The sequence below is a fragment of the Apus apus genome, chromosome 18 (genome assembly GCF_020740795.1).
Source record: "Apus apus isolate bApuApu2 chromosome 18, bApuApu2.pri.cur, whole genome shotgun sequence".
In the NCBI taxonomy this organism is placed as follows: Eukaryota; Metazoa; Chordata; class Aves; order Apodiformes; family Apodidae; genus Apus; species Apus apus.
In genome coordinates this window covers 8269265-8296834 of record NC_067299.1, presented here as the reverse complement: position 1 = coordinate 8296834, position 27570 = coordinate 8269265, and the positions used below count along the sequence as shown (strand labels likewise).

The 27570-nt window shown below is 49.7% G+C and overlaps 1 protein-coding gene across 3 annotated transcripts in view; it reads right to left on the bottom strand.

The window, feature by feature from the left end:
- Positions 1-1904: 1904 nt before the first annotated feature.
- Positions 1905-27570, bottom strand: part of LOC127392156 (sphingosine-1-phosphate transporter SPNS2-like) — a 136571-nt gene continuing 110905 nt past the window's right edge. For 2 of the 3 annotated variants that reach the window (XR_007891201.1, XR_007891202.1), the window contains 4 exons: positions 20942-21105; positions 20306-20388; positions 7352-7398; positions 1905-4983 (listed from right to left, as the gene is read on the bottom strand). Coding sequence is in view for 1 of the 3 variants with exons in the window: in XM_051635770.1 (XP_051491730.1) it covers positions 7356-7398; positions 20942-21105 (207 nt within the window). In the remaining 2 variants the exon portion in view is untranslated. The remainder of the gene's footprint in view (positions 4984-7351; positions 7399-20305; positions 20389-20941; positions 21106-27570) is intronic. The other variant, XM_051635770.1, reaches the window with a different exon arrangement.

Below are 27570 nucleotides of genomic sequence, written 5' to 3'. Positions count from 1 at the left end.
TGGGCAGCCTCTTCCACTGTGTCCTCTCCCTCCCTGCCCTTGTCCCAAGTCCCTCCCCAGCTTTCCTGCAGCCCCTTCAGGCCCTGGAAGGTGCTCTAAGGTCTCCCTGGAGCCTTCTCTTCTCCAGGCTGGACACCCCAGCTCTCCCAGCCTGTCTCCAGAGCAGAGCTGCTCCAGCCTGGGACAGGCTCAAGATAAATCTGGGGAGACACCTAAAAGGCAGGAAACCTGGAAGAATGGTGAGTTGTATTTTTATTTATTTTCTCCCTGTCTCAGGCCAAGGAGAACCTGTCCTCCCCACATCTTGGTGGAAGCAGGATGGGATGGTGACACTTCTCTGCTGTCTCTCAACAGAATAATTTATTGAAAGCAGAAGCCCCAAGGTTACAGGGATTGGCTCAAACCATCATGTTGACACAGTTGGTGCTGGGTTGGCTGGGGCAGTGACTCTCCCAACAGCCTGGCTGTGCTGTGAGGGGTGTCCTGGGCTGGCCCCCCCCATGTGGAACCTTGGCCTCCAGCAACCAGCTCACATGGCTCCTCCTGGCAGAGGACAGCCTGACCACAGAGACCCTGCCTCCTGCCTGGCCTTGTTGGCCATCACATGAAGCCACAGACAAGGATGACTCCACTGCTGGTGAGGTAAACATTGTGTTCTTCTAAGTGAACTTTTTGAATGCTAAAATGTCAATATTTTGAGTGAACCAGCAGCATCTGTCACACAGTGTTTCCAGGGCCAAGAGGAGCTGGGTGCACTGTGTTGGGTAGCAGTGAATGAGGAGGTGCCAGGCAGTCAGGGCTCTGTCCAAAGGTGGCTGGTGCAGCAGAACCAGAGCAGGACACTGCAGTGAACCTCTCATCAGCTGGTGGCAGCAGCTCTGGTGTCACAGGGACATGCAGCTCTGGTGGGGGGTGTGGGAGAGGGGCAGTGTAGTCACCCTGAGCAGTGAGGCTGTTGTTTGTCAGCCTGCAGCTGGCCTTGGGGGCTGGATTTATGGCAAGGGAAGGCATGTGGGGCAGGAAAGTGTTAGTGAGGGTGTGTGTGTGTGTAAGGGGGGGGGGGGGGTGTGTGTAAGGGGTGTGGGTGTGAAAAAAAATATATATAAACAGTGAGCAGTGGAGTCACATGAGCAGTTGTTGGTTGGTGGAAGCTAAAGCTGCTGAGCCTCAAAGCTGTGCTGCTGGAACATCAGCCTTCCTGGCATTCTGCTTCATGAGCTCATGCACCCAGCAGGGTCAGGCTGGAGGCCCCTCCATGTGCTGCCAGCAGGGCTGGCTGTTCAGTGACAGCCCCTTTGCTGGGGGGGGCCCAGGACACTTCCCTGTGCTGCAGGAACAGCAGCTCCAGGGCAGCCCTGTCAGGGGCAGGGGGGGCTGCAGCTCAGCTGGGGCAGCAGAACCAGCCCCTCTGCAGGAGGTGCCACCAGGTGCCCCTGGCAGGCCCAGGAACCCTGGAGCAGGGCAGCTTTGGTGCCTCCCGTGGTGACCACTTGGGAAGTCATTTCCTGGCTGCTTCCCACCCACCTTCACAAGCAGCCAGCCCAGCACTTTAGCTGTGTCCATGAGTCAGCTCAGCCAGGCCTTTGAGCTCTCATGGCTTGTCCAGGATCCTGCCTCGTGCCCACCACCACCTCCCTCCCTCCCTGCTCTGATGCTGGGCTGGATCCAGACATCCCCCTCAGAAAAGGAGGCTCTCACCTGCCACCCCTCTGCTCCCTCTGACCTTCCCTGCTCCTGGTGGTAATTTTAAACATGCTCCAGGAATGCTGGTGTCCAGGTAGGTTCCTTGCCATCCATATCCAAGTGCTCTTGGCAGGAGCTGGTGGCCCTTGGGGCAGCCTTGTCCCAGGGACCAGCCCTGCAGGCAACAACCACAGCAAGAGGTGACACAGGAAGCCAGGAGGTATGTTTTAAATACTTTTATTCCTTAATTTACATAAAGGTATATATTTGGCTTAATTCTCTTCTTTATACTCTGAGATTCACAATCGATTGCTCTTAAAAAATAAAATAGTCATTTCCTTCTGAAAGAAATCAGAAAACTATTTTATATTCCTCCCTTGTATAACAAGAAAATCCACATTATACTCCCATACATCACGTAGCAAAAGTGATGGTAAGTGCTGGTTTGCCAAACAATGAAGCAGGTGGAGAAGCAAACAAACAGGTAGGACGGAGGGTGCAGAAACTGTCCTGGCACAGGAACAGTGTTAGAAGCCAGGGATGGGGCTTCCATGGCAACACAGGTCCAGTTTCTGACCAGTAATAATGTTCATGTCCAGACTTGAGGTACCTCTGATTGCCTCAATCTGCAGAGCCTTGATCTCAGTGAACTGGTTTCCTCTGACAGACCAACTACCTTTATAGCAGCTCTAACTGAGCAATTCTGCACAGCTAAACCAAGAAACACCCAACAAGAAGTGCAGCCTTTCAGCTCCTGGCCACTCAAAACATGGGCCAGCAACAGCTGAAGGAGCAGCAGCATCTGCAGGAGGGGGAAAGGCTGTTCCCTTTCCCTTCTGTTCCATCTCTGAGCTGTCATAGCTGCTGCTTTGGCTTCCCTCTCTGAGCCTGGCATGTGAGGGAGCAGGGATTCAGGGATCCCTTGGGGTGGAACTGCTGCAGGTTCTCCCCTCTCCCTTGCTTGCTGCCTTCCCTCTTTCCTTGCTCCAAAGCCACAGCAGTGCCCCTCATGTGCACCTTGAGCTGCCTCCTGCCACTGCTGCTCTAACGAGGACAGGGCTTGTCACAAGCAAGTGCATTTACAAAAACACTTAAGTTCCCTTTTAAGTTGAAGGACAACTCTTAACCTCTGAACTTCAGCAGGAATGCTTCCATGTGTTGACAAGAACTGCTACAACAGAGTCTTCTCAGAAAAGCAACTTAGGAAATTGGGCTAATCTTTGGTCTCTGAGATGAACTGACTGGTTGGTGGGTGGCTTTTTGTTTCTTTTTAAACAGCTTAAGGAGGAATTTCTTAATGGGAATCAGAACTTCATGTGCCTTTAAAGCCCAGTGTTTGGCTCCTGGAGTACAGAGGCTGTTACTTCCCCTAGGAATGTAAATAGTGGCACGAGGTGGGAAATGAAACATTGTTCTGGATAGCTTTGCTTTGTTATTCCTAGCACCCACTTGCTGTTCTCCAGAGGATGCTCAAGCACTCGAGGAAAAGTTCTGCTTGTTCAGCCAAATCTAAAACTAATGTTCAAGTGGTTTAGGTGACAGAGCAACCTTTGCAGAAGAGCCCTGGGGAGGTTGGTGGGGAGGAAAGGCTCACACTGTTCCCTCCAAACACACCTGTCTGGACAGAGACTGGCTGTGTGGTATTTATTGACCAGTTCACTGGTAACTGGAATTACCAGCCCTCTCCCCTGCAGTGCTGCACTCCAGTTCCTAGCACATCCAGGCAGTGAATGGGAGATAATACCTCAGATTTACTACCAGTACCTTCCTGTGCCTCCAGACAAACCAACCACAGTCAGGACAGCCAGTTTCCAGGCTGAAATCCCATCCCCTCCCAGTCTGGCATTTCCTTTGCTGATTTGTTCCTGCTTGCAGCCCAACTGCAGTTGAACATGAGCACAAGAGGCAGGTGCATTCACCTGCCTGAGGTGTGTGCTGAGCTGGAGGGGAGTATCTAAACTGTGGGAGACACCTACAAAGAAAGGGAGTGAGGAGGTGACTGAGGCAGATCCCTTCTCTGGCAGCCCAGCTCCTCCCCAGGGCCTGTGCTCACCTGACACAGCAGAACTTGGGCTGGTGAGGACCAAGGGCAGGTGCAAGAGCAGGGAAATGGGGCTCTGCTCTAGACATGTGCTGCAGTTGAGCCTAAGAGAGCTCCCACACTGGCCTGGGACATGCCAGGTCTCAAATGCATCTTCCTAAAGGTAGAAGTGAGCAGCTGAACCCCCCCAGGAGGAGGCAGGGCTGGGCACACAGGGATCCTGAGCACTGCTCAGGGAGCCAGGCTTTGGGAATGCTGAGAGGGGGGAGTTAGCACTGACAACATGTATGATATGCATGTAAACAAAGCATGGAGTCACTGGCACAGCAGTATTGCACTACCAGGCCCTAGGGCAAGCACTTCAGCCCAATGGATTTTGGTATTTAAAAAAAAACAACCTGTGAACCTCCTAGGAAAGGCTGAATTCAGCATCTTGAGCAAACTCTAGAGCCCCCAGTGGTACTTCTGTCCAAAGTTCTGGGCTTTCTGTAACAACCACCAGCATACCCAGTGCAGTGAAGCTCTCTCCTCTGCCCCATTGCCCAGGTGACAGGTCGTTGACCACTGGAAGTTCTCCTGCAGTGGCCTTGCAGGGCCTGGAACCAGGGCACTGAGGTGAGGAGAGCTGTGGACGTGCCTCATGGCTGGATGGTTGCACAGGCAGCTCCAGCTTTGGAATGTTTAAATAAAAACTGTTTTATCTAAATATATATATATAGATATAGATATCTGTCCTCTAATGTCTTCAGCAGAGATAAAGCATTTTATGACATACTTAAATAAAAAATAATAATCTGACATGAACCTTCAGTGTTAAAGAAAAGGTGATGTACAGAACAGGTCCCCAACTAGTGCAGTCTCTGGGTGTGGGAGTGCTGACACAACAGCAGCATTCAGCAGGACAGGAGTTGCCCTTAACAGGTGTGGACTTTGTTGGCTACAACTAGAACCATATACACAATCTACAGTCACTCACTTGGGCAGCAGGTTGTGGGTCCAGTGGACAAGTCACTTTTCATGCTCAAGAGGAACTTGTGCACGTCCTTCTGCTCCAGAAGTACTTGTGTTCCAGGCTGCCCTGCTCATCCCCTGGTGCCTAACCCTGCAGGCTGGAGTGGTGGGCTTGATTTGGTGCTGGATAACCCTCCCAGGGTGGTGTGGAGCTGAAGGATCCACTGGTTTCCAGTATGGAAGAGCTCTTGAGCTTGAGATTGGTGTGGTGGGAGCAGGAGTCCACATGTCATTTCCTTCACTGGCAACTGCAACCAGAAAGGAGAAATGGTGGTTAGGGGGGGGTAGGAACAGGAATGGGTGGATGTGGTGTGTGGTGGGGGTGAGCCAAGAGTCCTGTCTCCATGCAAGGAGGCTGGCAGAGCTGGCCCAGGCTGGAGACAGCACTTTGGGATGCTCTGGAGCCTCTCACTGTGAGCCAGGTGAAATCTGCCCCGGGAGGTGAACCAGGAGTCAGGCTCCTGGCCATAGTATTTCAGGGCATTGACCAGGGCTTGTTCAGGTCAGTTGTGTGGGTACAACTGCTTGTGAAGGGGAACAGCTCAGCAGATACCAGGGTTGATTTTTGACTGGCTTTAACCCCACCAGTTCACTGAGGAAAACAGAGGCTGTCTCTTCCCTCAATTGTCCCTTTTCAAAACTGCTGCCCTTTGCAGAGCCCAGCCTGGGGGGCTCAGCAGGTCCCCAGCAGCAGAGCTCAGCTCTCAGTCTTGCTACCAAGGCAGAGCAGTCACTGGCCTGTTCCCAGCCTGCAGCTCCTGCTTGAAGAGCAACTTCAGCAGAGCCAGTGCCTGCTGAGACACCAGTTGTACCTGCTGTGGCCTTGCTGAGAGCCCAGCAGGTTTCCTAGGGTCTGTGGCAAGGATCACCAGTTCCCTTGCTGCAGGATCTCCACTGAGAGCTTCTCTGCTCCATGTTCTGCAGGAAATTGCCCCTGACCTTAGAGATCAGTGACTGCTGGGTTGCAGAAGTCCCTGTAACCATGGCCTGGCTCCTCTCAACCTGCACAAAACTGGATCCAAAGATCAGGAGGTACATGGAAAACCCTCAGGTGTAAACAGGAGCCAAGTCTTCAGTGTTTTACAAGTCAAGTATCAGGAACACCACCTTGGCTTTGCTTCCAGATTGTTGAGGCTTGTTGGTTTCTTTAAAAAACCAACCAAACAAGCAACAAACCAACCAAAAACTGTCTAAAAGCTGCTGCTAAATGCCCATGTGTGAGAGCACCTCCAGCCCAGAGCCTGCAAGGCACAGGCAGGCCCAGTATATCCTGAGCCTATCCCAGAATATACTCTGTGGAAATAACACATCTGCTGTACTAGAGATTGTGTTAAATCTTTTCCCCAAAAGGCCATTCTTATATTGAGCTCTGATTTTGTGATTAGTCTTTCAATGCATTTAATTTATGGGAGAGAAACCTCCTCTTCAAGAACTTGCTTGAATTAATTTTGGCTGCAGTAAAATGCCAGGAAGTGTTTCTCAATGGTTGCAGCTCTGAGCTGCAGGGCTGGGACTGGTGGGGTGGGGGTGATAAGGCTGGACAGAGGGGAGAAGGAAGGGCAGGGGGCGTGGGGCTCTCCCTGTGGGACCCTGGGTCAGGGGTTGCAGGGGGGACAGTCCCAGCAGCAACGTGCAGCTTCATGCACTGCCAGCAGCTTTTCTGTAGAAAATTTGGAATCACAGAATCTTACAGAATCTTAGGGGTTGGAAGGGACCTGGAAAGACCATCCAGTCCAACCCCCCTGCCAGAGCAGAGTCACCCAGAGCACATCACACAGGAACATGTCCAGGGGGGTTGGAATGTCTCCAGTGAAGGAGACTCCACAGCCTCTCTGGGCAGCCTGTCCCAGGGCTCTGTCACTCTCACAGGAAAGAAGTTCTTCCTGATACTCACATAGAACCTCCTGTGCTCCAGTTTGCACCCACTGCCCCTTGTCCTGTCACTGGACATCACTGAACAAAGCCTGGCTCCATCCTCCTGACACTCACCCTGAACATATTTATAAACACTGATGAGGTCGCCCCTCAGTCTCCTCCAAGCTCAAGAGACCCAGCTCCCTCAGCCTTTCCTCATCAGGGAGATGTTCCACTCCCTCCATCATCTTTGTGGCTCTGCCCTGGACTCTTTCCAGCAGTTCCCTGTCCTTCTGGAACCGAGGGGCCCAGAACTGGACACAATACTCCAGATGTGGCCTCACCAGGGCAGAACAGAGGGGCAGGAGAACCTCTCTTGACCTACTAACCACCGACTACAATATGCCAGGAATAGTCATTTGATAGTTGAACCAAGAGCAACTCAGAACAGGTTTTATGAACACAAAGCAAACACTGGCCTTGGACAGTCACACCTTTTGGTGGAGTTACAGGGCTTGCATGGCCTGATCTGCTCAAAGAAAGGAGCAGCAGGTTGCTGGAAGCAACTCTGTGCAACACAGGACACTTGAGGTGACCCTTGGTTTTCCTGTTCTTGATTTGCTCCAATTTGAGGGTAGGAAAAGTGCAGACCATGGGTGTGTAAGGGAAACTTCTTTCCAACATATAAGGAAAGAAACGGGTTGACAGGGGTTTTGGAGTGGATGGGTAGTTTGGAACCAGTTGCTGGTTTAGGTCACTCACCATCTCAGACTTTCACAGAAGCTGGTGGCATCACAAACTGATTCACCCTGGTGGAAGGAAAACAAAAGTGACACATGAGAGCTGCAATTAGTCACAAAACAGGCTCCTGAAAACATACCAGCCCATTAAATCCAAGTTCCTGTTGCTTAACAGTTTCTAAAGAGACAGGACTGCAAGAACTGCCCTGCACAGGGGGATGGAACTGAAACCCTTTCACAGAGGTGGGCAGCAATTCCCACAATTGCTGGAACATGCCAAGGAACGTTGCTGACACTAATTGACAAGGATTTGGGAAGGTCCCAAAGGCAATTCAGATGTAGCAGTTATTTCCCTGAGCCAGTAACAAGAGCCTTGGTGCAGCAGCTGTGGACTGGTGTCCTTCAGCCTGACAGCACCAGTGTAAACACTCACCACGGGTAAAAATTAAATGAAGAAACAAAACAAAACAAAAAAAAAGGAGCTGTCTCTCAGTTCTCAGCTCCTGAAGACCTGCTGCTGTTCCAGGCATCTGCTCCCAAGTGAGGGATGGAGTCCAGTGGGGACTGCAGTGGCCTCAGGCAGCTGCTCTCAGCAGCCTCCTGTCCTGCCCCTCCTGCTGCTGGGGGGAGCAGCTCCTGTCTGCTCTGGGGTACCCAGGGACAGGCAGAGTTTGACAGAGTTCTGCCCTTAGACCTGCTCCTTCCCTGTGCAGTTCAGCCTTCCTCCTCCTCCTCACCAGGTCCCCTCTCTTCCCACCCCCTTCATGCCTTCCCAGGCTGTGGTTCCTCAGGGACAGGAGCAATTCCTTCCATGGCCTTAAGCTCAGCAGGGCCTGCGTGAGCTGCAGAATCACAAGTCACCCTTGGACTCAAGGACCTTTGAGACTTGCTTTCCAGCTGGGATGCTCACTGACCTCTGGGAGAACACCTGGATTCTTAGTAAGGACACTGGGAAGCCCCCAGCTCACCTGTGCCAGCTCTGAGGGGTTTTACCCGACCACGCTCCAGCTGTGCTCCAAGAGGAGACACCATCTGAGTGACAAAGCAAGAGGCTTCTCCTACCATCTGGCTGTGCTGGCTTCAAGTAACAACTAACCCAAACCAGCAGGGTTTATACCTGAAAGGACAGCTGCTTTCTCTAGCAAGAAAGACTTGGGCAGGTTTACAGGGCAGGTCCCAGAAACCTTCATCACCTGAAGTCCAACCAGGTGGGAACCTCTCAGTGAAAGATCATTTTCCCTTTGGAAAATGCCAGTTCATTAAAACTCCTCTGTGGCTCTTCACCAGCCTTCATACTTGACCCAGGACACTCCTTTTTGTTACAAAGGCAGGGTGCTGGATTCAGACACGTGTTCCAGGACAAGAATCAATTAGGGGACACCTTCCCAGAAATCTCTGCATCAGGAATTGGCCCAGTTCATCCCACAGTTCCTTAACTTCACACCAACCTCACTGAAAATTGGTGTCCCAGGTGCAGAGAGGCCTCTGTGCCTTTTCTGTCTTTCCAGGCTAGAAACTGGAATGGTTTTGATGCAGGAGCTGACCCAAGTTTCTTTGCAGAACTGCCACTCTTGGAAACCCCAACTGCCTTGGATCTGAGACTGAGCTGAACATGGGAACTGCTTTAACTGCCAGAAAACATGGTACCTGGTGATGCCACCTTCAGCTTTAGAAGTAGGAAGGAAACCATGGCACGAAGCTGTCACAGAGCACTAAAACTGGGTGTTTGAAAGGCATGTCCCTTAACCTGTCATTCATTGCACATTTTTACAAGATGCAGAATATCTACAGAAAAGGTCAGTTCTGCCATTGCTTCCTTTTCAGCACACAGAACCCACCTGCAGCACTGACAGGTGAACCACAAACCCCCCCCCCTGCTTTCCTACTGACATTCCCTATCGTTCAGCCTCCTCTGGGATGCAATGTACCCCCCCATCAGTAATTCTGTTGTCCCCGAGGCATGAGAGTTACTTGTTCTTTGCATTTTAACACGTTTCTCTCAACTTCTGCTTTATCTCCGTTTTCCACACGGGAACAGAGGCCTAGAGGGGCTCATCTTCAAATGCATTTACAAGATTTCATGGGAAATCAGCCCCTACGTGACTGGAGAACCTGCTGGGGAGAGAAGTGACTCCCAGGGATCCCAGAAGAAGGTGATGAGCAGAAGAGGGAATTGAAACAGCCTCCCAAGCTTTGGCCAGTGCAGTCTCTGAAGCACCGTGCTGTGGACAGTGGTCACTGGCTTCTGCACAGCCTGAGCAGACAGGCTCAGCTTCCAGGTGGCAGCAGCTCAGCTCTGCAGTTTTAATTTCTTTTTCAAGCAAAACCACTAGTAAGAAATTTGAGACTGTCTCAGGTGGTAAAATGGAGTGCATGGACTTCAGCTAACAAGGCTGAAGAGCATCTAAATCCCTCTTCAAGTCCCACTTCCCTTTCTAATAACTCCTGCCCCACACGGAATAGATTGTGACTTCTGATGTGGTGATAACTGACTGGACGTGGGTTCCTAAATTGTTCTGTTTTCTCAAGACTTTTCTCAAGATTGTGAATGTTTTCATTCCTTGAAGAGAGCAGGGTGGGAACCACTCTGTTGTTTCCTGAGGGGGAGGAAACTTACCCAAATTGCCTTTCAAGAACAGAAGCTGCACAACAGTTTTGGTTGTTTTTTGTGTGCTCCTCCAGCAGTTAAAAATGTGCCTGACTCCTCCTAACCCCATCATTTCCTCTCCTGTCAAACCTAAATATTTCTCCTAGATCCTATCAAACCCATTTCCATGTAGTGTGACAGTATCTATAATTCTGAAGTATTTATAAGACTGTCTGTTTAATATTAAACTACACACTCTGGAGCTGTGCAATATTTATACCATGTAAAAATGGATCTAATTCCACAAGCACCTCAGCTGGCCAGAGAACTGCAGAAGAGAAAGGAGATTAACTGAAGATCCCAGATGACTGGCCAGGATCTTTTACAGGTCAGCTGTCCTCTGCTTCATTTGAGGAACTATGCAGAGATCATTCTCCAAATGCCCTGTCCCTGTCAAACCACCAAGGCAACAGATCCTGGGGATGACAGGTTGCCATACAGCCAGCACTGTTTTGGGACATGGTTTGGTGGTGTTGGGTTGATGGTTGGACTTGGATGATCTTAGAGGTCTTTTCCAACCTAAATGATCCCATGATTTCAGTGCTGTGCAGTTCCCAGCACAATCTGGGCCCTCTGAGGCACGTGAGGAAGTTTTTGCTGCCCACCTCCAATCCAAGAGTGATCTGCTCCACACCCTGTGCCACTGAGAGTAAAACCCAGATCTCCCTTCTGCCCCAACAGCTGAGGGTGGTGAGGAGCAGAGTCAGGATCTATGTCCCACTGACTGGCCATAAGACACAGGCTGCCAGATGTCCCAGCTCCATGGGGGTGTCACCTCTGCTGATGAGCACGGGGCAGGACACCAAGCAGCAGGACACACCTCAGCACCTCCACAAGATAGTCTGTGCTCAGAGAAAGCTCTTGTGAATGCTGCCAACACCATTTGATGGTGCTTCCCACATAAATGACACATTTCAGTAGCCCACAGCTTCCCCAAAGCCCTGTTGCTTTGCTATCTGAACAAGTCAGGCCCTGGTGTTTGTAACAGAGGCATATTAGGAAGTAATGTCCTAATTTTTACAGCCTGCTGTACTTAACATCACTTAACTTTTACAACCAACAATAAAATGCCTTGGTGGGGTCTTTCTAGCTGGCAAATAACTTTTTTTTTTTTACTAGGAAGGGTTTGTTCAGCAGACAAGGGTGTTGGGGCTACAGGGGCAGCAAGATCAGTGCATGTAGCAGCAACTCCAGCTTGTGTTTAAGGATCATAGCATCATAGAAAGGTTTGGGTTGGAAGGGACCTTCAAGATCACCCAGTTCCACCCTCCCTGCATGGGCAGGGACACCTCCCAAGCCCCATCCAACCTGCCCTTCAACACTGCCAGGGATGGGGCAGCCACAGCTTCCTTGGGCAACCTGGGCCAGGGTCTCACCAGCCTCACAGCCAAGAATTTCCTCCTCATGTCTGATCTAAATCTATCCTCCAGTTTTAAGCCATTTCCCCTTGTCCTCTCACTGCAAGTAAAAAGTCCCTCCCCAGGTTTCCTGGAGCCCTTTCAGATCCTTCTCCTTTCATTTCACCAGAGAGAATTCTGTGTCTCTGGAGGACTCTGCAGTAGCTGCAGAGGGCCTGTGGCTGCAGCAGTGCTTCAGGAAGAGATCCCAGAATTATTATGGGCTAGGAGAGCTGGGGCCACCAGCACATTGGGTTTCTTGATCTCCAAATGCACACAAGCTCAGGTGAGTTACAATCCCAGGGCACAAGTCATGCTGCCACTGGTCTCCCTGGCCCCACCCAGAGCCAAGGGCAATTGCAGCTGGAAGGACAGAGCTCACTAAGGCAAAGGAGATTAAAATGGGCTGAGGCACAGGCCAGGTCCTCTCTCTGCACAAGAACCACCTCATTTATGAGCTGGGGTTCAGAAAGGGAGAAATGATAGGGAAGTGCAGGTTCCCCATCCTGAGCTCACTTCATCCACTACCTTTGTTACTGCAGGGGTCAAGTGCATTAAAGAAATGAAGCCAAAACACGTTAACATTTTAGCAAACAAAGGCAGGAAAGGGACACAGGTTGACAGACCATCCCACCCCTGATTCCCATCACTGACAAGAGGCTGCCAACACCCTCAGAGGAAATGCAGCTTATTGCAGTTGGCCAGCACTGCAGGTAACCCAGGACCAGAAAACACCTTAAGAACACAACCAAGCACCCCTCACCCATGATCACACCTCATTTGTACTCTACACAGACTGGTATTTCACCACCTGGGCATTTCTAGCTGCAATTCTCTGGGCTTTTATCACATTTCCCTTGAAATGAATCAAACTCTGTCACACACACACCCAGTTCCGTCCAGTCACACACGAAGCCAACAGGGCCACACACCTGGGCACCCTGTTGATGCAAAGATTTCTGCCTCTGGAACAAGTCAAACAAGTCCATGGTTATTCTGCTTTCTCTTCTTGCTCTGCTCACTGCAGAAGCCAAACCCAGCTGCCTTACCTGACTCTCCACCACACTGGGGGTACCATCCTGCTCCCACCTTTTTGCCAGACACTTTACAAAGAGCAAAACCAGCAGGCTGGAGACTCCAGTTCCAGTGGGTACCCTCCATTATACAGAGATTTTCATCAAGCAGTGCAGAATGGAAAGATATTCACCACTACTGACCTCCAGTAACTAAAGTTGCCATGTCCATAACTAACTGTAGTTGCTCTGTGGTGTGACCCAAGACACTGGGCAGCAGGAATGATCAGGAAGTAAAAACCAGGCTCTGGTGTGACCTAATGCAAATATAGACACACCCTTAGAGCCACTTTCTGCAGAGTAACTGTGCAACCTTTCCCCACATGCTCTCTGTAAGCAATTGGAAACCATCCCCACTCCAGCTCCTCCACTAAGTTCTGAATAAAGAACTGGAGTGAGAAAGTTAACCACTACAGTCACCAGGTGGAAGGAGATGGCTTTGGTTCCCCCTCTACAAGAGTTCTGCTGGGATGCTGAACAAGCTGCTGGGTGCACTTGTGCCTCCATCTCCTTAAAAAAATAACTGCAGAACATTCAACCTTAGTACAAACCTTCTGAGCAGGGGGTAAGAGCAGCCCAAGCAAGGGCAGCTTCCAGAGGGCATGTCCTGCTTTGACTGAACTCAGGCTGGTTTGAGAGTTAAGGCTTTGGGACAAGACACTAAGGATGAACAACATGGATTAGTGCTCAGTGCTTGGATTTGAAGCTCCTTAGGATGCTGCAGCTGAAAGCAGTGGCTGAGAGTGAGGATGCATGAGAGGTGAGCAGTGATACATCAACCTGGAAAGATCCCAGGGAGTGGTGCAGGGACAGGGCTGGCCCAGCTAAAAATAGGCAAGACACTGAGCTTCCTGATGCATCCTGACAAGGTTCCTCCAGCCTCCCAGGAGCAGGGCCTGTTGGATGAAGCTGAGGTCAGGCTGCTAAAGGAAAAGGATGCAAAGAAGCAGAACACTGACTGCATTTCACGAGGAATCAGGCAGAGGAGTGAGTGGCTCTCCCTGGAGCAGGAAGCCATGGCTTAACACAGCTCTGCTGGCTGCTTCTGCTCACTCATTTCCACCCAGAGAAGCAGCCTGGGGCTCGTGTACACCTGAAGCCCTCCAAAGCAAGGCCCAAACAGGGCTGGGCTGGGTGCAGCCCTCCTGGCACCCGTGGTGCCCCACCAGCTGCACCAAAGAAATGAACCGGCTTAAATCCCCTTTTTTTTTTTCCCCTGCACATCAGTGGGTTTAGAGAATGGAGCATGATAACCATGTCCAGCAAATACATTTGTACCTCCTCAGTTCAGCACAGCTCCTTAAAGCTGCACAGACTCTGTGGGTATTTCCCATCTGTTCCTTTAATCTAGGTGCATATTTGCCTCCAGAGGAAGAAACTGAGGTCAGCTTCTATTTTTCCTCTTTTGCAGGTCTTGACAGGGGAGAAAACAGCCATAAAGACAAAAGAAAAAAAAAATCAATAACCTTCCCTTCTGTTTGTCCAGGCAGCTGCAAGAGAGGAGATCTGGAGCAGTTTCAGCACTCTCTAGGTACCAAGGACTTGGGTAGACAGGAACTCTGGGGACAAGTCTGCCTTACTGCTCTGCCAGGGGCTCCTGATGCTAGTGAAGATGGGGGGGGGGGGTCTCTGAAGCCCTCAAAACTTTGTGTCTGAGTCTGCCCCTGTAGGGGTGGTTCTGCCAGACAGGCTGAGAATTAAGGTGGTGGGATTTTCAGTGTCATGGAAGGTGTGGGTAACATCACACTCTCGTGTCCACTGAAATAATGGAGGGAAGAGGAAGGGGAGGGTCTTGCTTTTTTTTCTTTGGCAGGATTGAATGGGAAAGGGGATAAAACATGAGATAAGAAGCAGGTAGGATCTATAATTAAACCTTTCAACAGAAAATCCTGTAGAACCTTGTTCCTTGACCACAAACATACTCCTTAGCCTCCAAAACAACTGCCTCATGCTCTTTTCACCACCTCTAAGCTGCCAGGGATGGGGAACCACCCTTCTGTTGTGCTCCACTGGGCCAGCCCTGCCTGACAGGAGGTGGTGGTCTGGCAGCAACTGTTGGAATGACCAACCAGAGCACTTCAGACACTCTTTACTGGAGCACTGGAAGTAATACTCCCAGCAGTTTTGTCCCTGTTTCACTCAGAGATGCCATTCAGGCCAAGGACCCATCCACCAGTAAATTACTCCAACACCTACAGTCACAGCTTGCTGGAATCTCCATGTGAGGAGGTCACCTAGAAGCCAAAACCTTCATCATATGCTCTGTGGCCATAACAGGCTTCACCAAAACTGACCAGCATGGCTGAAGTTTTCATCATTTGTTCTATTTCCTGGTGTCAGAAAGGGTTTCTGGCTTGGAAGGCTGCCTTCTGCTCTGACTCCAGGCTCCTGTGTGGGTTCTGATCAGGTTTTGTGTGTGTGCCAGGGCAGCCTCAGCAAAGAAACTCACTGTGAGGTTGAAATACCTTCCTGTGTGCTACAGTCCCTGTGTGCCAAGAACTGTCCTTGGCAAGGACAATGCAGATGGACACCCTGAAGCCACTGGAAGGACGTGGTTTAAGTGCCCCTTGTGCCTTATGGGTAAGTGGTTTTAATCCTGTTTTACTGCTGATGAGCATTTTGGGGACAGCATCTGACTCCCTGAAGGTCACAGCAGAGTCAGCAGCCAAGCCAGTGGGACTCCAAGTAGCTCTTGATCTGCTGCTCTTCTTGGACAAGTATGTTTTGCCTTCCTGTAACTTCAGGCACATGGAGAGGTTCCTCCTTGCTGTAGAACAGCCCTTAAGGAGCTAGGAATAGTCTAAGTCTCTGGTCTAGTGTTTCCCTTTCTCCATGGCACAGGAGATTAACCTCAGAAGGGCAGCATGTGTGGGGAGCTGCTGGGTTGGAGGACCATGAAGTTCTGCCTGCAGCCCTTTCCTCAGCTGGCAGTTGGGAAGAGCTGTTCCAACACCAGCTGGCCCCCTCCTTCTGCCTGTACTTAACCCAAGCCCCTGCTGCCAACAATTAACTCAAACAGCTTATTTCAGGTGCCACCAGCACTCTGTGTAGGGACCACAACTGAGCTCCAAATATCTGTGAACAACCAAGCTGATCTCTGACCTCTTCCTACCCAACCTGCAGGAAATGTGCAGGTCGACTAAAGCAAGAGAACATACCAGGATATTTATCTCTCTGAGATCATATTTTCCACCTGCACAAAAGCAGCAGCTCCCAACTGAAGCAGCAAACCAGCACTTCAAATCCAGCCAGTCTCAAGCAGCTCCATCCCTGTGTTTGCTGCCTCCAGTTGGGAAGTCACAAACATGCCTAACAAACAGGGGAGACAAAACCCAGCTCTACAAACAGGCTTTTCCCAGCAATAATAAAACTACTTACATTTTCACCACCTCTTCCCTTCACATTCCCAACCCTTCAATTCTGTATAAACCATCTAAGAAGCTAATCCCATGGCAGCTGCAGTCCATGCACTTTATCATGCTGCTCCCAGATACCCAGAACACACTCCTTGCCTCTCCTGTCCCATCAGCACTGATCTGCTGCACCCTAATCTGGGCTTTTTGCTGTCAACTCACATGCTTTCCAAGGCCCACATCATCTTATCCAGGCTAAAAAAGCACTGTGAGTTTATCTCACTGTAGGAGATGTTTAATGATTGCTCTTCTGTAAAAATTTAAAAACAAACAAAGCCATCACATTATCCCCCCTAAACAGCTGGAGATCAGCAGGGAGTGAACTCAACCATCCCTTTATGGGAGTTGTTTGATTAAATCCACTTGCTGGCCCTGAAATCCTCCAATTCAAACCCTGCTCCAACTCAGCACTGAGACACCTCTCTCCACCAAGTCTCCAGCCTCTTCCAAAACACCCTCTTTATACCTCTTAACATGTTGCAGAGAAGAAATATTATTTTTAGCCATGCAAACCCCCAGAATGGAACATGCTGAGTGTGAGCCCAGCCAGTTTAGTACCTGTGACACTATTAATAGAGGGGACTCAGTGCACTGCTCATTTGATGGGTCCTTTCTGCCTCTGCTGCCACAGAAAGATCAGAAAAAACAGAGGGTTGCTGACTCTGTGCACCCTTCCCCTGCCCCACAGAATAGAATCTGCAAAGCAAAAATAAGGTCAGACACTTGCAAATTGCTGCAATAGGAGAGCTGGGAGATCATGTTATATCTAGTTCTAGAAATGGCTAAAAATAAACCTGATGGGAGGCAGAAGACAGAGCCTGAAAATGGATTATTCTCATTTTTCCTGTAATGCAATTTGCAGATGTGCCATGTTTAAGACAGCAGAGAAGGTGTAGGGACTGGGGGTGGTTCTTTTTGTGCCTTGCACTATCTGGGCTGTAATAAATGTTTCCTTTCTTGTGTCTGTACCCACCACTTTTTTAAAAGGAAATGTTGATCAGCACTGCTGCTCAGCCAGAGTTTCCACACCTGATCAAAGGTATTAAGAGTAATTAATTTTTTTTTCTTATGAAACATTTAACTTTGATTTTAGGAGAGAAGAGAGGCCTGCCAGAGCTGGTTAAATAACCTGATTCTTGTGATGTAAAGAACTGGGGGAACCATTTATGCTCTCTCCAAAGGGCTGAGTGGCAGCTGGTTAAATACTTGCATTTTGTTGTCCTGCCCAGCTGCATCAGTGCAGCTCTTTATTCCTCCTGGTGTCTGCACCAGGGACACACACTGACTGCAGCTGCCTCCTGCTGCCTGAGCTGCACTGCTCTGCTCTGCTCTTTGGTGAAAATATCCTGCACATATCATGGAGGATGCAGAGAGGGACTGAAACTTGGGAGATCAAGCCACAGCATCTTTCTGTACTGAAATGATATGGAGGAAAAGCAGAAAATCTCAGACTTCCAAGTATAAAATCAGGGATTAAATAAAAGGATTTTAAAAAAACAGACATCTTTTTGAGGGATGGAGTATTCCACACCTGCACAGGGTAGTGTTTCTTAGGGTAAATAGAGGTGGGTTTGGGTTTTCCCTCAGCAACACCTGGGAGTGGCCGTTGCTGGGGACAGGGCTGCAGAATCACCCTGTGCTGAGGGGCCTGCAGGGGCTGAGGGGGGTGTCTCAGCAAAGCTCCAGATGCTCAGCACTCCCACTGGCTGCCCAGGAAACAATCACCTTGCACACTAATTCCATGACACTGATTTATGTGCTCTGGCACCTGAAAATTGTCCTTTTCATCACTGAAAGAGCAGATTCTTCCCAACCACTTCTAGCAAGTACCAGTGTAGCTATTGCTTCTGTAGCTCTCTAGGGTGAAGCTTTTGGTTTTTTCCAAGTTATCTGCATTCTGAGAGAGGAAGAGGACACAGACAGACCACAGATGCAGCTCTCAGCAGTGCTGAGCTTTTCCCTCCAGCAGGTGAAGTACCTGAAGTGCTCCTGACCTCTGCAAGCTGCCTTCTGGCTGGGACCTGCCAAGGCTGCACAGTGATGGAGCCAGGGAATCCAAGTCAAGTCATCAGATTCCTGAGCTGGTTCTCTGAGGCTCTGCCATGGCAGGACTGCACAGAGCATCTTCCAGAGGGGGTCTCACAGGATAGCTTGGGTCTCACCAGTTTTCATTAAGCAGGTGAGAGAAACACAGCACAGAGTGCAGCTGTGCTTGGAAATAAAATAGGATGGTTTTAACCCTGCAGCACCACAGAGCAGGGAAGGAACATCAATATGGTCAAGTGAAACTGCAGCAGGAATTGCAGTGGTTTAAAAAAAGAACTGAACTATTCACTATGCCTGGTGCATAAGAGCTCTTACAGAAACCATTCTTAACCATTCTCTCTCTCTTACCACTTTGGAAGAGCAGGATTAAGTTTGTGTTACAAAAATGGCACCAAAAAAGATTGGATTATATTAAGGAGTGATGTGCTGTATTGTGTTCCCTGCCAGTCCTGAGTTTGCTAAAAGTCTCTTGAAGCTGTCAAGGCTTCTGAAGCTGTATGAAAATAGTTCTAAAAGAATGGGTGATTTATTTATTTTATTTTTTAGAAAAAAAGGGAATTGCTGTCTAAAGAAATGTTTCTCATGAGTGTTGTTGTGAGAGGGGCAGCATTATTGACTGGAATTCCTGTGCTAAAAAAGTCATCTACAAAACATGCCAGGAATTGTGGCAATGAGAAAAGTGGTGTAAAAAGTCACGAGGCACTGGAAGCCTGGACGTTCTGTTTTTGAAAGGAAGTGTGGAGGAAGTTTTACAGGAAGGAGTGGTTGGTATCCTGATCCTCTGTCCTGCCTGGCAGAAGAAATTATCTCCAAGCAAACACCCAGAGACCAGTCCACAAAGGAACAAACAAATGGAAAAAATCCCAGCCATAAAACCCTGAACTACCTTTCAGAGCACTGTGGAAATGAAAGCAGGGGAAGTTGAATTTCCATAGGCAGAGCTGCAGAGAGCAGTGTTCCACTTCTTTGCTTGCTCAGGAGTTCATTAGAGAGGTCTGTGCCACCTGCCCTGGGTGCCCTGACCCTGCTGGTGATGAATGGGTTTAATCTCTGGCGTGTGACACCAGCCTCGGCCGTTCCTGCAGGTTAATTGATTTCTTTTGGCAAAGCAGGTTTCCAAGTCCTGTGGCCTGAGCAGCTTGACTGACTGCAGAGGGACAACAGGGCCTCTTGAAGAAGAAATTCTCCCACCCCCAGTACCAGGTGGGCCAGGAGGGAGGAGAGGCCAGGCAGAAGGTGATCCTTGCCAAACGTGCGCGGAGCCAAGCGCGGATGGGCTGCGGGGAGGGGGGAGCTGGACCTTGGAGGCCACCAAGGAGTTTTAAGCCCCTAACAGCAAAATGCTCTGTTGCCTTTGCTCTCGGAGGCTGTGCATGGAAAACCAAACAAATTCTCCCCCCTAAATCCTTCTGAGGAGACCACTGAACCCATCAGCAGTGGGAGCCAGTGGAGGAGAGGAGCTGTGCTCTGCCAGCCTCATTGAAGGCCCTGTCCCACTGCTCAGCAATAACAACCTGAAATAAGCTGCACTCTCCAGGAATCTGACTCTAGGATTCCAGAGCGTTTTTAACACGAGTGGGCACTTCCCAGAAACAGGGCAGTAGCAGTAACTTCAGAGAAATGACTTTGTTAACCAGACTTTATGACAACTGTTCTATCTGGGCCAGGCTGCAACACGGACTATCAGGAGCTGAGTGATACAAAATTCATCAACCAGTGTGAACCAGACAGGAAAGGGAAGGATGGTGAAAGAGCAGGAGCAACCAGGTCTGAACCCTAAATATGTTTCTTAAAATAAGACTGATTACAGAAAGAGGGCTGGGAGGCAGCTGGAGAGCTGCCTCAAGACAGGAGCCAGGGAGGCCTTCAGAAGCAGGACAACTTTCATACCTTCTCCAAATAATCCACTGTAGCATTTACCTCTTTTGTTTGTGTTTTTTTTTCCTCTTAGGAAGTTCTTCCTAACATCTAATCTCCAATTTCACTTATTTAAAGCCCTCCTATGCAGATAACAACCCAGCCACGCATCACTCACGTCACATCTCCAAAGCCACACTGAAGTTCAACTGCGCAGGACTGAACCTCTTTAGATGTTTAAACACCTGGTTACAGGGGGGATGTATAGAACTAAAGGCACCAGGAGGCAGAAAACCTTTCCTTTTTCTGGCTTTTGTGCATGTTAGGAAAAGGAAGGTGGAACTGCTCCTGCAGGGTTGTTCTGGAACCAGTGCAAAGGTTCTCACAGCCAAGCCACACGAGTGACGCCTCCTCCTCCTCCCAGGAGCAGGGAGGCAAAAGAAACCCTATATCCAACACCAGACCAGCCACCTGCCCACGTATTCAGCATGACATTAGACACAGATACTCTTATTTGTTGACAATGATGAGAAAGAGACTAACCCCAGGAGTTTGTATGTCATGTGGAAGCGTCTTCTGAATTACTGTAGTTGCCAACCGTGAGCTGGTCCGAATCGGTTTCTTTACTGAAAAACAGTAGCTTTTTTTTTAACAAGGGGCTGGGAAAGACTTTCTGTAACACAGCGACCCTGCAGCAGGGCTGTCCCCAGGTACACAGCTTTCCTCCTCCTTGCCTGGTGCTCCTGTGTTTTGGAGGCAGTGAGCAGGGCCCAGGGGGCTGAGATGGGACGGCGCGGGCTCAAAGCTCCCCGCCGAGCACGGTGAGGTACCTCTTGCTCTCCACCCAGCAGCCCCCTGGTGCTGGCACACAGCAGCCCCTCACCACGCTGTGGGCTGCTCAGGCAAGGCTTAGAAGGGGCTCAACTCCTGCTCTCCCCTCCAGGCTGCATGGCCAACAGCTGAGATCCACCAGAGCAGAAGCGTGTCAGGATGCCCAGCCAGCACGACCCAAGCCCCTGTGCCTCGTGCAGCCTCATGCACTGCTGAGCCCAGGTTCTTCACACACAGCCCAACAGCCTTTACCTGAAGGACCCAGGCCAGGGCAAGACTACAAGCATAAGGTTCAAGAGAGAAAACAGGCAGCGTGTACCTCCCAATTGTGATCACCAGGTTACTCACTGTTGTTCCGCTTTGGCTCGGTCACTGAGGAAGAAGAGGGCTGTGGCCAGGAAAAACATCCCTCCTAGGACAATGACAAAGGGGCAGAGCATGAGGGCATAACCCAGGCTGAGGAACTCCCAGACTGGGGACTCCTTGGTGCTTTGCCGGATCAGGTCTGAGATCTGGAAGAGAAGAGGGAAGAAAAAAAATACATGTCAGTCACTCAGATGCAAAAGAGAGAGGATAAGGGTGAAGGGAACACGAGTTCCTGAACAACCACCCACTGAACATGTGCATGAGGTTTGAACAGGGTGTTCAGGAAAGGCTGAATGTCCTTTGCATGGTTCAGCCTTCCACGGGCCACCCTGCAGCCACAGGTGAGGCTGAGCAGCCTGGCAGGGGCTCTCCCCTCCCTCTTGCTCTCCTGGCCTGACCTGTTATTCCTCCCACAACCTTCCTCATCTTCTCCTCAGCTGCTTCAGGGTCTGCACATGGGGGTGTCTAACCTTGCTGCACTGACCCAGCCCCCAGGGGTGCTGGCAGGGCCACACCAGCACCTCTTGGGTGATGGAGAGAGCAGTCTTCTCCAATTTCTAGCAAGCCCTGTTTACTCCTACACCTCACCCACCTTCCAGCCAAAGGAGGCATTCAATTCCATCTCTGCCCACCGAGTGGGAAGGGGGAAATGTTTTTCACTGAGCAAAAAAACCCCAGAGATCCCATCTGATTTTCAGAAAGGTGGTTTTATCCCTGTGCCAGGCACAGGCCTCGTTCCCTCCTCAAACCTCCTGAGCTTTGCAGGGTAATTGTGTGTGAAATGGGGCTCAGACAAGGAAATTCAGGGGGGCTGCACTTGCACCAAAGGACCCCCAGGTTCATGGGCTAAGGCAACTGCCCCTGCCCACTGCCAAACAGCATGAAAGTGAACACAGTTTGTGCTTCTGGGAAGGAGCAGTGACATGCAATGAGAGCTCAGCTCCTGATGAAAAGCTAAAACAATCACATTTTAACATTTCCTGTCCAGCCAACAACTCGACTCTCCATAAACCAAACAGAGTGGTCGTAGCAGAAGGGCTGAGTTTCAAGGCACTGGGTATTTAAACGTCCAGCTCTGGTTTTATCTGTGACCTTTTGTTGAGTCAGAAATACTGGCTTATACCAAAAGACTGCAGGGAATTTGCAGGATAAAATCCCACTGCTGTGCACACGGGGAAATTGGGTCCAGAAAGAGGCAAAGCTTGTGCAGCAGCCTCTGAACTGCTGTTACTGCTAAGGGAAGAGGTGGCATCAGGCACCAACTCCAAACAAAACCCAACGTGCAAGGCTTAAATCTAGAGGCACTTGAAAAGCAGGTGAGGAAATGTCACACTCAGGGGAACTGGCCACCTCACGGCCAGCTGGGAGGTAAAGGTGTGTGAGGAGATGTCCCAGCAGAGGCCAAGCATGACAGAAGAGGACAAAGATGACACTTGTGGGGACTCAAACAGGTCACAGAGGGTGTTTTAGAAGGGACTCTGGAGCGTTGGTGGTCTCAGTGCCTTCATACCCATCTTATAGCTCAGCCTGGCTCCTGCTACAGGTAAGGAATGGAGGAGGAGGTGAAGCCATTCTGCACACACAAGAGCAAGGACTGTCCTTCATCATCACAGAATCACCAAGGCTGGAAAAGACCTTTCAGATCATCAAGTCCAGCCTATGACCAGCACCACCACATCTCCAGCCCATGGCACTAAGTGCCACCTCCAGCCTTTCCTTGAACACCTCCAGGGATGGTGCCTCCACCACTTCCCTGGGCAGCCCATCCCAATGTCTGATCACCCTCTCCATGAGGAAGTGCTTCCTGATACCCAACCATCATGGAGCATTCTCAAGTAGAGAGTGGTGAATGAACACTGGCAGAGCCCATCTACAGAAGGAACTGAAGGCTTTGAGCCAGACTTCTCTGCTTTCCTTGCCCTAGAAGGGATGAGTAAATGTTGGTGCTTGGGATATAGCTAAGGAGGTGTTCCTGTCCTCTCAAGGAGAACTTTATTCACAGTGTGTAACACACACAAGGAAAACCAGGATTTTTATGAACAAATCTTGTGAGAACTGATGTTTAAAAAAGACAGAAGGCAAGTAAGAATGGCTCTTGGTCTGAGAGACTTCCTAAAATATAACAAGATTTGAAGGTGTAAAGAAGGCACTCACAGAAGTTAGCAGAACATGCACTGCACCCAGTAGGCAGGGGCTTAATTTTGTCATTGATTCCCTCTTGTGTCCAGACACCTTAACTCCCAACACTTCCCTTACTCTTCATTATGAGCCACCATTTGGCACTGACTCAGCCTGCCCCTCAGCAACAGCCAGGACTGAGCTGATTCTAAAACAGAAATGGAGAAATTCTAAACCACTCTTCGTTTTGGGGAATGGATACAATTATTCTCCAAAAAGGACCAGACAATAAATCACTCCACAAATTGATGGGATAAATCAGCAGCAGAGGATGAAAAGCCAGGCATGAGCTCCTGATTGCTTTATCTTAGGGCTGACATGACATTCTAAGCTAAAACCAGCTTTGAAAATGTGAAGTCTCCAAGAAATAAAGCTCCCAGTGCAGCTTGCCCCACAGCTTCTCTTTTAAGGCATCATGTTGGGCTTTGATCCCAACAAATCATGTTAACTTGAATCTTCTACCTTCCCCATTTCTGACCCAACCTAGTGTTTCAATGCACATTTTACAACAAACAGTGTTTCCTCCCACCAAGTAATTCTTCCCACCAAGCCAGCTGGGACTTCTCATCTAGGGTTTATAGACTCCCCTCACCCATGTCTGCATCTCTTGACCCATGAACTTTGTCAGGGCCCACAGAGATGTTTTTGCTGTTCATTTACAGGCACTATTCCCTGTTGTTTTGTTCCACTCAGTTACAAGCCACCTGCTAAGACTGGAACTTTGGCATCTCTGCTCTAGAGGACACAGGACATAATTACAGACCTGGGCTCCAAGAACAACACCAGTTTGCCAACTGGTCTGCTCTGTATTGCCAATTTTTGGCTTTCCAGAGTCCTTGCAATGAGAGCACCCCGAGCTGTCCAACTGTGATTTGGCACAACCCAACCTAGCATCACATTCAGTGTTTCTGTCATGAGAAACAACAAAAGTGGGGGTTGCAAAGCACAACCAGTGCCAGTTCTTCAGCGTGGAGCTGTGTGTGGGATTCCTTCCTTTGTTCTGCCAACTTGGGGGGGCAACAACATTTCAAAACGTACCCAAACCTTGGGGGGTTGGAGAATCAAGAAGGAGTTCCTGCTGCTGCTTTGCAGGTCTAATCAAAAGTCTGAAATAACATCCTAACTATGAAAGTTCACCTCTTCAATCCCTCTGTGCGTAACAGAACAGACCTTGGAGCAGGAGTGACTTGGCTAAATAAGCTTCAGCTCATGGCATTTTTGTACCAGAAGAGAGATGGGAATGTTCAGCTGGAGCAGCCAAGGGGATGAGGTCCAGCTAGAGGACATGCTGGAGAACAGCACAGCTGCAGAAGGCACCATCCAAACCCCCCAACATCTCTGACTGTGTCTCAATCTGAGTGCAGGAGACACTGAAGGAAGAAAGGGAAACCTCCTCACCTTTCTTGGGAAGCATGTGCTGTGTTTTTTGGAACACTGGGCAGGTTATTGATGAAAGAACCTCAAGGGGGCTGAGGTTTCTGTGTCACTGGCCCTCCTGAACAGCACGGGGAGTTAAATTAAACTGATTTACTAATGACACATGCAAGGGCATCAACATCTCTGAAATCATCATTTCACCTACTCTGTCTCATTGCTGAGTCACACATCTCCATTCTTCTGCTTGATTGTTCTTTATTTCTGCTTGATTTTTCTACACTGATGGCTTTGCCTCTTCCTACAGAAAAGGCTGTTTCCCCTGCAGCATCTGGCACAAACTCCCGTGGGGAATGGAACTGAGGAACATGGCTCACGTGCCAGGGCAGAGGTACTGAAATGTGTAGGGATTTGGGGGTGCCCACTGACCTGTGGAAACAAGGCCTGTGGCACAGGACCATAGGGTTGCAGCACAGCCTTCAGCAGCATCCCTGTCCCCCAGGAGGAGACCAGGACACTCCTCTCCCCTGGCACCACAGGTCCCTTCCCTGGCAGTGTGTCCCAGGAGGAGGACTTGATTCCCCCATCCATGTTGCAGAAACTAGGAACATCTCATTCTGGGCAGCTCAGAAAGGAGCCCCTTATTTAATGAGAGTTTTAGGAGTGACAGCAGGTGGGACAGAGCTCAAAAGACCTGAATGATTTCTGGGCTTTCTTTAATGAGATACTTTCACACACTTTAAAAGTCTGTTTATCAAAAACCCCGAGAACCTGCACTTCTAACCAGAGCCACAGGAGCTGAGAAGTGCACAGCAGCTCTGGAAAAGAACAGAACAGGCTGTGAACTCCTGGCAAAGAGCCTTTTATATGTTGGAAGTAATTTGGTTTTTTAGGGCAGATTGAAAACCTGACTGTTGCTGAGTCATGAAAAGGGGGAGGTTGTTAATGAGGAGATAAATCTCATGTGGATTGGTCTCCAGGTGCTCGATTCTCCCCTCTCCCCCCTTTTTATTTTTTGCAGCTGACAGCCATGTCAAAGATCTGGCTTCTCCTTGCACTATGAAAAAAAGGCTTTTAATTACTCAGCCAGGACCAAAGAAATCCTCAACTTGAAGTTATAGCTTGAAGAAACACACAAGGATGAGGGGCTGGTGGCTCTCTTCCTCACAGGATGCCCCTGACTCAGGTACATCACATGATGGGCTGCAAGGACAAGTCCCATTTTACCCACCAGTATCTGGGTCATGTCCCAGCATGAGTGTGGGGGAAGATCTCTACGTTGGGGCTGCAGAACATCAGCCAAGCAGCTGGCACTTGGTAAAGAAACCAGGACCAATCCATAATAGGAATGTGTGTCACATTTCATCTCCTGTCTCCATCAGGGGATGGAAGAGGCTGCCTGTACACACTCATATGTACCATAAACATCACAACATGCTGCAAAAGACAAGAAGCCAGAGACTTCTTGGTCCATCCTTAATCCCATGACAGCAGTGGGATAACTACTGGTAGTCCATAAAACACAGAGTGATGCAAGAAGAATAACTTGCATGATTTTCTTAGAGGACCTGCCTTCCCTTTTTGCCCTCAGGTTCATCTCACAGCCTGCTTTGGTGGCATCACCACCACAGGCCAGGTTGGAGGAACAGCCACACAGGTCAGACAGAGACAAAACACCCAGACCAGAACATCACATCACATCACCACGGTCCATGTTATTCCACTGCCCTGCCTGGGGGTCAGACTGCAGTGGATCTGAGCCCCAACAGCCTCTGGCCTGTTCAAATCTAGCAAACTAAACTGGAAAAAAAAATGTTACTCCAGAGTGAGCACGTCCACGGGTCTGTTCTGAAGGAGCCACAGCAATTGAAACCATAAAATACAAATTTTAAACCATGATACCTTCATTCTGCTTCCTCAGGCAGGCAAGCCTATATACAGAGCTACTTTCTATACTAATATATTTACTTGGATGGGTAAACACCTTGGAAACCAAATCAACCCAAAGGCTCAAACTGGGACAAGACGGCTGTGAAATCTCCACCTCCAATTATCACTTTCATTAAGGAAGTATCTTAATTGCTGCATTTACTATAATTTTCCTTGAGTTGCCCCTAATCAAATGCTGATCTGCCTTCCCTGATACTCTGCACCAGTGATAATTAACACTGTTTTGCTAACTACCTGCTAAAGAAAGGTCATTAATATTCTTGCTATTTAACTAGCTCATTAGATCTAGTTTATAGGAAATTTGGGAAAGGGGGAAAAGTGAAGGCTGACAAGTGACAGGCTTGTCCTTAACATTTTGCCAGGTAACATCAGGAGCTGCACAAAAACCCATCGAAACGGAACAGCCCAGATTTGCTTACAATTAATGACAAGGTCGCTCACACCCAGACCTATGTTTGGAAAGGGGACTGTGGAAAGAGAAGATCCCTCTCCAGCCCCTCGTGAGCTCTGCTGCCAGGCGACCCAGCACGCCCTGACACCACAAAGTGACACGGGGTGCAGTGGGGGGGTCTGCCAAAAGGAGGCCCTCAGGGGTTCAGGGGATGCTGCCATCTGCAGAACCAGGAGGGACAGATGATGAGAGCCTTGGTGTGACCCTCAGCACACACAGGACTGACTGAGGACTCCCCTCTCCCACAGCTGAGTTGCCAGACAGTGGCATATTGTCCTGATGCTGCGTGGCCGGAGTGGTTGGAGGGTGTAAATGAAAGATGCAGCAGCCAAGGAGGTGAGGACAGGCAGGTCCCACCACCACCCAAGCACAGGGAGTAGCTTTAAGCCCATCAAAAGGTGCTGATGGAGGAGAGCTGATCTCTGGTGCTCTCAAACACCAGCCTGACACATGGATTGCCAGGTGACACGCAGAGACAGGTTCCAACGCCTAGACCTGATGGATGGTTGCACAGGGGAGATGAGAAAGAGCTGAATGAAGCAGCAAGCAAAGAGGAGAACCAGCAGCTCCAGAGCAGCAAGGACAGCGTGTGCCCACAGCAGCCACAGCCCTGGCACACGTGGGGAGAGCAAAGCCTGCAGGTGCCTGGTCCTCACCA